This window comes from Sebastes umbrosus, chromosome 13 (genome assembly GCF_015220745.1).
Source record: "Sebastes umbrosus isolate fSebUmb1 chromosome 13, fSebUmb1.pri, whole genome shotgun sequence".
Taxonomy (NCBI): Eukaryota; Metazoa; Chordata; class Actinopteri; order Perciformes; family Sebastidae; genus Sebastes; species Sebastes umbrosus.
This window is the reverse complement of record NC_051281.1, coordinates 12,250,731-12,266,313: the sequence shown is the minus strand read 5'-3', so window position 1 is coordinate 12,266,313 and position 15,583 is coordinate 12,250,731. Positions and strand designations below refer to the sequence as shown.

At 39.4% G+C, this 15,583-nt stretch overlaps 1 protein-coding gene across 2 annotated transcripts in view; it reads left to right on the top strand.

The window, feature by feature from the left end:
• Window positions 1-3,619: 3,619 nt before the first annotated feature.
• The window catches only part of ikzf2 (IKAROS family zinc finger 2), a 28,697-nt gene continuing 16,733 nt past the window's right edge, over window positions 3,620-15,583 (top strand). The window contains exons 1-4 of one of the 2 annotated variants that reach the window (XM_037790502.1): window positions 3,620-4,184; window positions 5,380-5,465; window positions 6,943-6,990; window positions 14,590-14,691. In XM_037790502.1, the coding sequence (XP_037646430.1) occupies window positions 6,963-6,990; window positions 14,590-14,691 (130 nt within the window). In that variant the 5' untranslated portion in view covers window positions 3,620-4,184; window positions 5,380-5,465; window positions 6,943-6,962. Of the gene's footprint in view, window positions 4,185-4,208; window positions 5,205-5,379; window positions 5,466-6,942; window positions 6,991-14,589; window positions 14,692-15,583 lie in introns of those variants that run through there. The other variant, XM_037790503.1, reaches the window with a different exon arrangement.

Below are 15,583 nucleotides of genomic sequence, written 5' to 3'. Positions count from 1 at the left end.
AGGCCAACATAGTTCTTCGACACCCTTGGAAAGGAAGGGGTGAGTGGAGGGGTATTTAGTTGCTTGCGATCTGCAACTTGACCACTAGATGCCACTAAATCTTACACACTTTGTGCACTTTGTGCAGTGCATATCTGACCGGGCTGATTAAAATCTTGAATGGATGTTTCCAGACATAAACCTCATAATGAAAACTGAGCTAATGAGGTATAGTCTGGTTGGGTGATGCTACCACCTCCTCAATTTTTTTTTTTTCATATTTTAAACTATGTCACTTTTTAAACCAGCTAAAGCATTAGTTTTCATTCTGCATGCTACAACACCTCCCATCCCCTATTGCCACTATTACCACTAATAACTGATGCTTACATTAGAGGCTACTACTATCTATAAACAGTGTTTTTTTTTACACTTTTATACGTGTTATGTCTAAGGTAGAATTAAATTGGAAGCTTCTATTATAATTTTTCATTCAAACTTTGCTAAAAAATATACTGCTAGAATCATGAGCTAACTGTATTGATACAGCCCTATTTAGTGCTAAATAACCAGCAGTGACTACAGCTAGTACAACTATCAGCCTACATCTAAGAACTGGGACTATTTCTCGGACCTTTAACAACAGGATACGAATTGCTTCTGATTTAATTGAACTAAAAGGGTTATGATGCATTTGTTTTGTGTTGCAAATAAATCCCATTTTGTTCATCTTTCAAAGAGTTAAATTCAGCTGAACCTCTCGGTCAAGGCTTCTCTCTGCCCTGGCCCCACTGGTGGAAGGAACTCCCCACTGAAGTATTGACAGTCATACCACTTTGCATTTATTCATTTATGTGCTGCTTTGGTGTGTATGTGTCACCTGTCCTGTCTTTAAGTTGTTTGAGGTTTCTGAATGCAGTGGGTTGGCCAACCACATCTGGAGCACCCGGGCCCAGTGCTCCATCGGACATACAGTATTTAGCCTCAGTGGTCGGCGTGAAACTCTCTGGCTTGCCGACACTATACATTATTCACACACATCCATATTTAAACCGCTGATGTCACTGACTACCAGAACTCACGTCATTTACTTCTTGGATTATAGTAAGTAATTCATATCTGCTGGCAATTTGCTTGTCTGTGGGCCTTTTTGTCACATTAGTTGCTCATTTGTTTTGCTCGGCATCAGTGCACATATACTGTACAGTCCACAAATGACTCGGCACTGAAATTCACTACAGCATTTATTTGCAATAGTTAGCATGATGAAAAACAAGTATGGACTCAATCCCTTAAGCTTAAAGGATGAAACTACACTCAAGTCAGCATGATTTGCATGACTCTTTTTAGGGTATCTTCAGATTCAATCATGATTTTATGTCGAACCTGCCTCAGAAATGAGGTGTACTAGAAAAATCCGGATTGGGTCTTATAGAAGAAAACTGCTGTTTCAGTTACTTTTGTTAGGATATTACAATTATCCTTCTGCTAATGTTAACTACAATTAGGCTTTTCAGCTGCCTTTTAAGACCACCACAACAGCTACTGCTATTTTTTTTCTACATTTATTACATACCATATTACTGCTGGTGATCATCATCATCATTATTTTCATCATACAGCAATTACAGACTCAGACTCCAACTAATAGCCTACATCAGCAGGGCCAGTATTATTATCTGCCAATTTTAGCTTTTGCCGCCATTATATAGATTGTCCACCAGAGATTTATTTGTCCATGTGCTGGCCAGGTCATATCTTGGTTACCTACTTGATAAAAAAAGAGATTAAAGGATCCTTCTCAAAAAATGCTTATGTGATGCATTCATGTTAAAAAATAATGTATATTTGAATTCTCAAGTAAGGGATAATGATGATTTTGTTTTATTTGTATTTTGTACTCTTTTAAAGGTGCAGTGTGTAGGATCTGGCGACATCTAGCGGTGAGGTTGCAGATTGCAACCAACTGAAACTTCTCCCATGTGCCAAGCGTGTAAGAGAACTACGGTGGCCATTGTTTGGTTTGTCCGTTCTGGGCTACTGTAGAAACATGGCAGTCTGCTCTGTGAAGAGGACCTGCTCCGTATGTAGATAAAAACAGCTCATTCTAAGGTAATGAAAACACAACGATTCTTATTTTCAGATAATTATACACTAAAGAAAACATTAATAATAATTATATTCAATTTCTGCCAATAGATCCCCCTAAATGTTACACATTGTTCCTTTAATGTCTAATCTTCTTTTAATGTCTAATTTTTTCTTATTATTTCAAGCCTACATACCTGCACAGAGACTTCGTGGGGAAAATGATTTTTCCAAAACCCGGTAGGCTACATCTCTCCTTGCTCATTTCATAAAAGGTTAAAGCTGCAGTAGGCAGAATTGTTTTGGCATCATTGGGCAAAAATTCTGCAATAACCTTTCAGCATATTGTAATTCAAGTGTTCTGAGAGAAAACTAGACTTCTGCACCTCCTCATAGCTCTGTTTTCAGGCTTTGAAAAATCTAGCCCGTGACAGGAGACTTTGGCCAATCACAGGTCATTTCAGAGAGAGAGCGTTCCTATTGGCTGTTCATTCAGTGGAGGCAGCTGTCAATCACTCACAAACTATCAATCTAGTTGATCAAATATGAATTAATATCCTGTTACTGTAATGCCTATTTCTCTCCTCAAATGTTTTCAGAAACATCTTGTAGTGTACTGTTGAGCTGTAAAATGAGAAAGTTTGCTTACAACTGGTAGCCAAACTTTCTCATTTTATAGCTCAACAGTACACTACAAGATGTTTCTGAAAACATTTGAGGAGAGAAACAGGATATTAATTCATATTTGACCGTTTGATTGGAGTTCACGAGTGATTGACAGCTGCTCAGAGACAGCAGGCTTCAGCTCGGCTCTGATTGGTTGTTTTCCTCCGGTCTGTGAAATCTTGCAGATGCCATTATAGGAGCACCGGAGGACACAGGGACACATGATTTCTTTTTTTTTCCAGATTACCGGTCTCATGCAAATACTGTCAGGATATAGTGACCGTTTTATAAAAATAACTTTTTTTAATCATCAATTCAATTCAATTCAATTCAAACAACTTTATTAATCCCTCTAGGGGCAATTGGTTTGGAGCAGCTTGTACATAAAAAACATAGATAAAACATAGTGACACACAACAACAACAACAATATATGTAAGCTACAAAAATATATAAAACAGGACCCAAAACGATTACTGATGCAAATTACACTAATATTAATCATCTAATAATCATATTTTTGTCACTGTACAAAAAATATGTTAGAGGTTTGCATTTGCATTGATATAATAATAGTTAATTAATTAATTTAAAAAAATAAGTATTTTCTCACAATTTTTGCCAAACTACTGCAATATAACTCTAGCAATCAAACATTATAAATTGGCTGCCTGGTATGTGAAAAAAATAAATAAAGGCATATAGGTTCACTTTATGCGTCCTTGAATAATCCCTATATAGAAATACTTTAAGAGTATGGCTATGGCAGCTCGTCGCCACAGGGATAAAAAATAACTTGTTTTAATCATATTTTTGTCATTGTCACTGTTCAAAGAAATATGTTAGAGTTTCGCATGTGCAATGATATAATAATTAATTAAAAATAATAAGTATTTTCTCACAATTTTTGCCAAACTACTGGAATATAACTCTAGCAATCAATTATAAATTGGCATAAAAAAAGTATATAGGGTCACTTTAATGTGTCCTTGAATAATCCCTCTATAGAAATACTTTAAGAGTAAGGCTATGGCAGCTCGTCGCCACAGGGATGTCACCTGGCTGCTGCAGCCTCAGAAATAAGAGGCCCCCCTTGTAACCTAATCGATCGCCGAGCAGAGAGAGGCAGACTGGGTCCACACGCACTCTGTGATCGGTTTCTCTGTGTCAGACCAACTTCCCAGAATAGCAACTCGGGCGGGTTGTCTGCTCTGCTCTGCTCTGCTCTCTCTGCTCCGGAGGAGATGGAGGAGGAAGTCAGTGGTGGATTTAACAACTGTTGCTTTTGCTGCTGCTGCTGCTGCTGCTGCGGAACCAAACTAGCGTTCAGCGCGCGCTGCGTGGCGCATGTCGGGCTCCAAATAATGATGAAGTCTGTTATCCAAAACCGAGACATTCAGTCTGGATCATTGTGCAAGTTCATGGGATTATATAAACTCCTACGTGTTTAAGGTAAATAAAAAAAAACAGAAACAACAAGCGCATGAATCGCTTATTAACTAACCGTTGCTGCTGTCGCTGCTGCTGCTTTAAATGGAGCCATCCGATAGATATGATTGAGAGCTACAGACGCTTCAGATGCTGCTGGAGGCGCATGTCTGCGGCAAAAGGCAGACAAGGAGCGTCTGTCTGATGAATGGAGAGAGAGCCAGACGGGGCTTTGCTGTACAGACTGCTGCTGCTGCGGTGGTGATCGGATAACCTGTTGAATTGCAGCTTGTCAGTCAGTCAGCTCCAATATAAGCCATGCAGGGCGACACTTAGACAGCAGAGAAAAACCACTCAAAACACTGCTGCGCGTTGACAAATAACAACACAACTGGCTGCGCGTTTTTTTTTGTTTTTGTTTTCTCCAGAGATGCAATGTTTAAATGTCCTCATGTCTGTGCATCTGCAAAAAAATACATACGTCAAAATATAAATCAAGAAAGGGGGGATAATTATTTTTAATTTCTGACATATTTCTGCCATATTATTATTATTATAGAGACTTGTTTTGGCATCTGAGCAGCAGTTAAGAGGCTCTACCTGGTCCGACCTTGAGTCACACATCTCCACACTGCCTGCCTGCCTTTCTGCCTATCTGCCCACGGATTTCCAGTGTCTTCTTTGGTTGTTGAAAATAGCTTGGCTGCTCCCTGCCTGCTATGGTTAATTCCTTAGGAACCGGTGGATCCAGTTTGATCCATCCCTCTCTTTCTTTCCCTTCACCAACTTGTTGAGTCTTCCTTCCCCCCCTTCCTCCTCCTCCTCCTCCTCCTCGGTGTTCCTACTGTAAAAAAAAAAAAAAAAAAAAAAAAAAAAGAAAAGAAAAAGTGCGCCTGTGTGTGCGGCTGGGCTCGTAGTTGTGCGACTTGTGTGGAAATAATGTCGCAAGTTTGAATCCAGAGCTCGATGGGACGGTGTCGCGTTTAAAGTGGAGAGCTTCGACGCGCAGAAGAGGCTTTTTTACGCAGCAACAACTAGTCACCTGTAGGACACTTTACTGGAGATGCCTCTGCTCCTAAACTTTTCTCTGTTTCCTGAAAGCCTGCTGCTTCTCAGATGAATTCTCACATGGTCCTGTCTTGTATTGGACTGCTATTGCTTACCTTTCATTCACAGTGTGAGAGATCACTAATTTTGACTTTTTTTGGTTTCATTAAAGGGAGGTGGAGACATCTTACCACCCCCCCTCCCTCCGTCCTTGACTGAAGTTACCAACAGATTTTTTCACAGGGGAGACGCTTGAAGGTAATTAAATAAATCCACTTTTTTTTTTAATTTATATATATATATATTGCATGTTACTTTCTTGTTTTGCTTTCAGGTTTCACTTTTAATTGAAGCTTATCATGTTGAAATAACCAGAATCTAAAAAGCTTTCCAACTTTCTGTGACTAAGTAAAGTTTCCTCCAGAGGGAGGCTAAATGAAGAGCTCAGATCATTAAGGACATTGTAGCTGACTCTTGAGTCAGATTATCATCTTTGTTATACTGTCTGTTAAGAAATAATTCAGGATGTGGACACAGACCAAAAAAAGTTTCTGCAATAACACCTTTTGAGTTGTTGTTGTTTTTAATGAAAGTGTTAAGCTGTATGTTCATGTGCTGTGGCTTAATACACATATGTTGAGTGATCGGACTCAGTATTTAATTAGATATTAATAAACTCTATTAATATTATCTTTGATGCAATGCTATTCCAAAATTAATAATAATCATAACTTACTTTAAATGTGTTGACTTTAACAAATCTTCTACACAGTGATAACAATGGGTATAGAGGGATAAAGATGGACCCAACCTTTAATAGCAGTTCGTAAGAATTATAATCAACTTCCAAGTAACTTATTTACCACTTCCTCAAAGAAGCCTGCTGACATCATGTTTTATCGACATGCCCAGAAATGTTTAGCAAACATATGTCCTTTGCCTTAAAGTTGATCTCTCTCTCTTTATCTCTCTCTCTATTTTAAGTTAATGCTATTTATTGTGTTATTTAATTGCTTTGTCAGTCTGATGCCACTTTTGCACAAAAAGTTCAAATGTTACCTGAATTTACTGATTTAATTTCCCCCCTTTTTAAAAAAAATTGAAATGATACAGACATTACTGTGTTATTGTAATGAATGGGTACATTTATATATTTTCTTTTGCCTGTTTTGAATAAGAAAAATCAATTTCATCATTTCTGACTCAATAAAAGTTGGGTCTCATACATGGTATACAAACCGTAATGGTGTAAAAAGGAGAAAATAGAGAGACCATGACGGCTTTAATCTAAATTTTACAGGAACATATTTATAGAGAGCATGAAACTAAAATGCGGCCGTTCACACATTTAAAGTAGTTCATAGGTTAGCTTGCTAAATATATGTGACTACTTCTCTAATAAGCAAACTGCACAGACCAGAGTCTCTGTGGTGATGCACATTTGTGCACTAGAACCCATGCATCTGAAGCTGCTTAGCAGCCCTGAATTTGGGCATTAATATGATTTAAAACTAATTAATAGTCTACAGCTTTGTGTTGCTTGTATGAATACTTGATCAAGGTTAACTCTGAAGGTGCACATCATTGTTGCATGCTATTATAATGACAGAGCTCAGGCTGCACAGCTATTGAGATAGACACATTTGGTTTAACAAGAATTATATATATTATGCAAAACCTTTGTGTTACATCGATGTAAAAGTCGCAGTTACATTTTTATTTTGATTCCCTGCAGCACTCCCTGCAGCACTTGAAATGGAGGCTCCCGATGGCTACTGTGCTAGTAAGTCCTCATATTGCTTACACACTACATTCAATGTACACTTGCTACCCATATTTTACACCCAGAGTTCATGCACTATATCGGAATGTGTGTCTGCGTTGTGTTATGCCAACGATGGCGAGAATGACAACGACGACTCCGTCTGTGTGTTATTGTGTTATTGGACTTTTACGTGATTAAATTATTTTGACTTTCACATCTCTTCCAAGTTTTTGTTACAATGCTGAAACAAAAAAAAAAGACAATTTTTGCAATCACAACACCATAAACATTTCAAGGGATTTTCCCCTAGTGCAGCCTTTTAGAGAAAACGCTGCGTTACCAACATCCTGTTGAATGCAGCAGATACTGGATACGCACTTTGTGGTGCTCCATTGCCCTTTGCTGGTTTCCTTTGGGCAGGTCTCTTGAATACATTTCTATCTCTTCCCTGCCCCCCCCCCCCTCACCCCCTCTCTTCGTATTGTGCTTTGGTAAGCAGATCTTAAAAAACAGGTAGCACGTTGCTTGTGACATCAGTGGGGATTTTAGGTCTCCATTGGGGGTTTGTGCTTATAGGAACACTTGGCAGGCGGGGTTTGGGGTGGCGGTGGAAGAAGAAATGGAGGCTCCTACTCTTCCTGTCCATCTGTGGGTCGTTTCTGAGATGACACATTAGGAACAAATAATTGTCTGCTCCGGAAAACACACTTCTTTGTGGAATGCAAATTGCGCTACTATTTACTATGTGCTCAATACATTAACTAGGCTAACTATGAGACAATATTTAAGTCAAACATTGCACCTGTTGTGACACACATCATTGTACTCTTGCACACACTACTATACCCAACTCCACTAAATCCTATACCATCCCCTCTTATATGCAAACATATTAATCTTCTCACCATCATAGAACACACAAGTTTGCTCTCTTATCATAGTTTATTGTACTCACTGTATATTTAAGAAACAAAAATAGTAAATAAAAATATATGTGACGAACAATATAAAAGCTTGTTCAATCAGAACGTGAAGTGAGTGCATATAAAGTCAATGCAAAGACATGAGTGGGGTCAAACCCCCCCCCCCCCACACCCCCCCCCCCCTTTGGAGTACAAATTGAGGCACAGATGCGTCAACCCAAGCCGGGAAATGCTACGTTTGATCGGGCGATTTCTTTTAAGGTTGAGACCGACAGAGCTCTGAGTTCAATGGGCTTAACATGCAGTATTTGAAAACTGGTGACCAATGTTATTTTAGCTCATTACAGCAAGGTTGAATTTCTCTCCTATTCATAATATCATTCAGTTACAAAGTCATAGCTCTTGTAAAAGCTGTTCATTTGGTGATGACTTTTCATCTTTAATGCGATATTATTCAAAAGACTTGGTGGTGGATATTATTTTTGATCACTGTAACTAAGATAAAACAGAAGGACAGAGCTGCGCTTCAGGACTGAACTTTTTACTTTTCACCTTTCACTCGTATTCAGCCATAGAACATATCAGGGAGTGTATGAGAAGCAAACATCCTTCCCAGCACCACAGGCCAAACCCGATAATGTCCGTCATGTATGTCACAATGTTTTTAAGGTAACATGTTTAATGTTGTCTAGATGTAGGTGGCCTATATTTGTGACTTAGCTATATAAAGGCTGTCAATCAATTAAATATTTAATTGCATGATTCGCTATGATTAATCGTGAATAATCACAAATGGATAACATTTATATCTGTTCAAAATTTACCTTAAAGGCAGATTTGTCAAGTATTTAATACTCTTATCGACATGGGAGAGGGAAAATATGCTTGCTTTATGCAAATGTATGTATTTATGTATTATCGGAAATCAATTAACAACACAAAACAATGACAAATATTGTCCGGAAACCCTCACAGGTATTGCATTTAGCATAAAAAAAAATGCTCAAATCATAACATGGCAAACTCAAGCCCAACAGCCAACAACAGCTGTCAGTGTGTCAGTGTGCTGACTTGACTATGACTTGCCTGCATGTGATTATCATAAAGTGGGCATGTCTGTAAAGGGGAGACTCGTGGGTACCCATAGAACCCATTTTCAGTTCACCAAAATGCCGAACTCAAGTCTTCGAAACCGTAGTCCACAAACCAATGGCAGTGTAAACATTGTATGTGATTGACAATAGTCGTAGTTTCAATGCCTGACAGCTTACTTACAGCTTTGTACAGAACACACACATAAAGAAGAAGAGAAGGTACAATTTCTGAGAAAACCCAAGCAACCTTGCTATTGCACTGACAAAACATGGTGTCCTTAAATGCACAGTGGCTGGATTTGAATGTTCCTCGCAGCACAAACGTTGACAGCGGTGCCACTGAGCGGATACACGCTTTGTTTTCAAGAAGGTCGTTCGAAAATCAGGAATCGAGAATTTTAGCTGCTCTCCTGTTTATTCAACCAACCTTCCTTTTTATATAAACACTCTTCGTAACCACATGACTGTGTCAATGTGTCATTGTCGTTCTCTCTCTCATAGGTTACTCACACATACACAGTTAAGCCTTTTCACACGCAACACACTACTTTTCTCTGTCACACACACCATCATAATATATCACAGATGCAATCATTCTCTCATATAGATTATCACACTCTTTGTTTTCTTTCATGTACACCGTCATTGTTTCTCACATGCTCGATGTCTCATAGATACATCATGACATTCTTTTGTGTGTCATTTCTCACTTTGAGAGATTAGATATCTTCAATCACACATAAAGCACATTTACGTATCTTGAAAGGAGTTTGATGAAGTCGTGCTGGTTCCTATAGACACCTCATGCGGATCTAAGAAATCCAATTTACCTTATTGGTATGACCATAATTACGAATTATTGGGACTGAAAAAGTTGCATCGGTGCATCCCTAAGTGTTATACTTAACATTATTCATTCATTCTAAAAAATAAAAGGTCATAATATTCCGAAGTTATGTATATAGTTTTCCACTTGGTAACGTCTAACATTGACAGTCTGACAAATAACACTTTTGACAGCTTTACGTTTAAGTCGTTTAAGCAAATGCTAGTTTGACAAACTGACATAACAAGGCATTCTTCACTGAAGTTCAAATACTTCACCGTATTTGATATGCTTAAAGGATTAACGGGACATTCCAGCTTCTCTTTATTAAGTTCCGGTTGTCGATCATTCATGCGCTCTGTTCATCTTTTTAAACAGAGAAAAGACACAACCCACTCTGGTTTGATCTCTAGTTTCTTGCATTAGTTAAATGTCATCAAAGGACAGGTGCAAACATTTCCTAACCCGTGTTATGTATAAAGTGGTAACAGACAGAAACAGTAAAACTGCATTAATTTTCCTCATCACATTTTAACATCGTCATTTCAGTCCAGTAAAGTTAACGTTCATCAGTGAAACAAATCACATTTACCTGAGATGCTGCACAATAATCGGAGGGGAAACTCTCCACTATCATTTTACAGTAAAAAAACAAAACACTTCTCCTATAACTTCAAATTGCTTCAAGTACAGTACTCATTTTCTAATCTGTTCTATTTGACAAATTCCATTTCCTCATACGGTGAGTGAAGTGGTGAATCTTTTACTCGTTCACACTATCTTTGACCAAACATACAGTGTGTACTTGGAGGCAAAGAGCTAAGACAACAGCCAAAAGTTTCCACTTTAGTTTGATCAGATCTTGCAGTTAACATTGATTAGTTTCATCTTATACAAATTGATGGTGACTGTTGTCAGTCAGTGTAGTCAATGGTTACAGTTACTACATTAAGACAGCATTGTTAACAATGTTAAGTATTAAATGATAATGTGAGTGGGACAGTTTGATTGTGAATACAAGGGGGTGTAGTGTTGTTGTTGTGCTGTGCAGCGTATGTGAGACTATGCTGATGATGTGACCTAAATGCAAATCAGATTATTAACATTTTTTGTTAAAACAAAATCAGAAGGCAGAACCATCGGCTAGCCAACCACAACGCTTTGGTTGCGCAGCCAACTTTGCTCTTGGTTCATTGCAACATTAATCAACGACCCTCCGTGGATGCTGTAATATTAATTCAGAGTTATTCAGTAGCTGGAGTTTACCGTGAACTCCTTATTGTTTTTACTTATTTCTTAAGACCCGCTCTGCAGATGATTTAAGATCATGTTCTCTGCAGATGTATCAGGTTTCCCTCCTCTCAGGGTCACCCCCACATACACTAATATAGATTACGGCAAATGAAACGCATCAGTGCACTCTATTATTGCTCAATTAACAGCAAGTGCTTCTGTAGTCCTTATGGATAAGGTGTATACATATAACTGCATTCATTTATTCACAAATTAAATTCATCACTAGCACTTCCAAAACATTATCTTACCGTTTTTTGAATGAATGCTGTCATTTGTCTGTCTGTATTTCTTTTTTTTTGTTTGCTGGGTCAGCGGAGTGTGTGTGGGTGCGTGTGTCTGTTTGTTTTGAATCTTTGTCTTAAGGAAGGTTCAGGGTTTGACAGGAAAAACCAGCTCCCATACAGTGTGAATCCAGCAAGCCACAATGGAGGGCCTCGTCACTCCGGAAAACAGTCTTATTCAGCTTCTCACACAGCTAGACATGCTATTGAGCCATTTGTATTTTATTCATTTCTCACATTCACATGCAGGCAGATGGAGCTTGACCTTGATTGAATTTAAGTTTATTGTCATTGCACACTGTTCCTGAACCCAGATACGATTTATAAGTGCCTGTGCTCTCTTTTGAATTTGAACTTGTAAGACGAGAAATTACATTGACCCTTGTTAGATTCCTCAGAGGATGACTGTACTTTAGAAGCTATGAATTCATTTAGCGTCGCCGATGAAGTCAGCAATTATTACACCCACGAGTTTCATGTGTATGCATTTGTTCCATTCCATTTGCTACCATATTAACTTATCCCAATTTGGTATTACTCAAAATACCTTTCCGCCGGCAGGTCTCGACTGTTTGATATCCTGAGCTTAGTGTTCATACAGGATTGACTCAGCAAATGCGGGGCACCAACGCAAACCTTCAATCCGTGCAAACTTGTGTGTGTGGTTTCGAACGTTTTTTTTACCCTGTTTAATTCATAATGTACGAGGCATTTTTTCCAAACATTAAAGGTTTGAGGTCCCTATTTGAACAGGCATGGAAATGCATCTTCTTCACTAGCTATGTATTTGACCATCATAATCAACAGACATACTTAATATAAGTGACTTCTTCCATTGATGGCCAGTAATTGCCTAAAAAACAGGACAAAAAAGTCTTTATTTGACGTCATTCTTTATAAATTAAAAAGAAAAACACAATATTGACAGCATTATTCATAAATCATCATACATTTTATAGCTTTTTGAATGAATTGCTTGTGAAGTGCTTTCATTCTTTCTAACAATAGCACTGTGTTAAAGGTGCAATGTGTAATATCTGGCCAGAATTTTAGTTTAAAACATTTAAAAAATTAATTAACATTTCCAACAGAATGTGTAGAGGTTACAGTGTTGACGTTATGTCAAAGGCGTCTATGTATTGTGTTGCAGAGATATCTACTGAAATGAGCATGCTAACCAGCTAGCCCCGGCCCGTCCCGTCGTGTTATACCACTTGTACCTCAAGAGGCGATAATGAGTCACTGTAGCGTCCAGTCTGCCCTCACTCCAACACAAGGGGAGGAAGAAGTAGAGCTGCCCTGAGGGCTTGTCGATCACGTTGAAGATACAGGGTCTGTGTAGGTTTTGATAGTTTGTTTACTGGATTAAATCTAAAGTGGCAGAAACGAGAAAACGACTTGTATTTTTGTTTCGTCCTCCCTGCCACCCTCCCTTACTTGGGGAAGTTCCCCAGGATCAGGCCCCCTGCGCCGGGGATTGCACCGGCTGAATTTGAGATGCTACAGCCCCTTTAACTGTGGGTCTGTCTCCCGGAGCTGCCTCACACTCCCCACAAAACAGTAATACAAGTAGTTTTCTCACTTTTGCCACTTAATTTAATCCAATAAACAAAAACATATACGGACCTTTAAGCCCTCGGTTAGTGGCACAATAAACCAAAGATGGCTTAAGGAAAATAGCTATAGGCCGACGGCACACATGAAGATTATAAGATGGTTATTTTGACCGGCTCTCAGAGTTTCAGCAGTTGAATTTTCTATATTCTTTCCCTGCTGTTGGTAAGTAGTTGGCTTTTTTTTTTTTTGAGATAACTGATGGCTTTAAATTTAGATTGTATGGACCCAGTATAGAAATGAAATTCTGCCCCCTATTTCTTTTGGAGCATGTGGCCAGATCTTTAAAATCTTTAATGGAGGGTTCTTATTTTAGCATTTGAACCCAGGCAGCCCTGGATGCTATTATCCTATGCCAGAGACAACCTAGCCACTGTGCTGCTAGGCAGCTGTCAGCATCTGCTACAGTAATGGAAAATCCTTCATGACAAATCTGGGCCACTCCTGTCTCCAGGACAGCATTGCCAAGGGAGAGCCAACGTCGGTCACCTGAGATTTCCTCCAACCCCGACCTGTGCAACCCGATCCCGGGCCCAGGGATTGTGTCATGGACAACGTCTCCCAGTATGCCCCACTCAGTGGGGCCGCCACTACAATGGAACAAAACCATAGAGGAGGCTGTCACACTAAGAGGAGCTGTCACAGCAATTGGAGATCTGACACAGATTTCTTTTTCATGTATGAGGGATCATTGCAGACATGTGGAGCACCGACAAATTGTAACAAGGCCTTCCGTGTAGCAGTTTCAGGATGTGGCATGTTCCTGTGATTTTAACTGAAACGTCCCTCGGCTACGGCTATTGCTACATCAGTTATAAAAGCATAAGGCAGTCTGGTGTCATTATAACGGATACTTTCCAGTTTTTTATAGTGCTTGAGGAAAACCTTGAATTGTGCTGTTGGTGAATGATGGCTCACTTTGGTTCCTGAGGGATCTGACACCTGGGTCAGCGGGGGTGTTTGCCTGTTGCCACTGTATTGTTCTAGTGACCCTGACGGGGCCGGGGTGTAAGGGGATAAGGGATTGGTTTGCTCTCCCTCAAACCACACAGGACACAGGACACAGGGCTATCCATAGCCTGGGCTCTGTACAGACTGCTGAGAGGATGCAATCTGATCCACATTTGCTGGACATTACGATCCCATCGGTACATAAAGACAGTTAAGTTAGTTGCCTTGTGCGTTCCGTATGGTGACCTCCATAGTGGCCATTCAGGTTGGGCTTCAAAGGACATCTGAGAGTGGGATGAAATTAATATTTTTTTTCATCTGAGAATACCTCACACAAGTCTTCATGTAAACTGTTTGCTTAGCAAGACATTTAATTTTTCTTCTCATGTTAGGTATGTAGTGTATCGTCACAAAAATCTTCAGAACATTTTCAGAAAAGTCTTTGTTTCTCACATTTTTCTTTTCATCATTGTCTTTACTTTTAAAACACTAATCATTACATAGTTGCATATGCAATATCAAAACCCTCAAAGCTGTTTTTTTTTCACATAACAGCATTGTATTGTATTTGTTGTACAACTACAGTATTTTACAGCACAATTTAGTTTGCTGTATTTCTGCTTGTCTCCCAGGTAACGGCCAATGCTCTCCCGGTAAGGAGAACTCGAGAATGTTGGCGGATGCGTCAACACCTAATGGACAGACGGTTCCTCAGGGTCCTAATTCCCCCAGTGGTGAGTGCTCAATCAATAGATACACATTCCTGCAGCCACCACAGTATGCACACACACTGTTTCTCCTTTAAACTAACATACTATAGCTGTCAGTTGATTACAATTTTTAATATAATTAATAAAATGATGTGCAGATTAATTAATCAAATTAATTGCAATTAATCGCATGTGTCAATATTTGCTTGGAAAAGCCCCCGAATGATGATATTTCAACTCAAAAACATTACATTATTTTGGCACACGAGTAAAGCTTTGAATAAAAATATCACAAAGGCGGCATTAGAAATCAATAAATTATTTTATTTCCAATAATTTTTCACTTAGCCTAAAATGGCCATAACTGTAAACAAAAAAAACACATTGGCTTATTAAGCAACAATGTGGCCATAACAGTTTTTTTAAAACTATTTAACAAACTATTTACATGGACATTACTAACACACTGACCGGTTGGTATTGTGCAAAGCAGAGGGGTGCGTTAGTAAATTCACTCCGGTGGTGTCAGTGGCACCCTGAGTGCTCTCATCGTTTAGAAATGAAGAGCGCTGCTCTCAGAGGCTCACCCCTGGATTCCACCGGGAGCTGATGCGTAACCACTCTAGACAATGCTTGTGATTCCAGCCGCAGCGTGTTTCAGAAGCACCCTAGAAGCGGCTCTCTGCTCTGCTCCGCTCAAAATATGTGCCTAGATTTTGACGGAGCCACGGCACGTTGCACAGAGCAGATCGAGCCGGGCAATAGGCCTTTAACTTCAGAGCCACACCGACAGCTCCAGCTGAAGTGTCCAACCCGTTCTCACTCCCAACTCGTCAAGTACCGCCACTTGGTCAGTGCCCTGTGGCGTCTGATACCAACGCACCGAGGCACCCTTAAGCGTGTCACGTGTGAACCA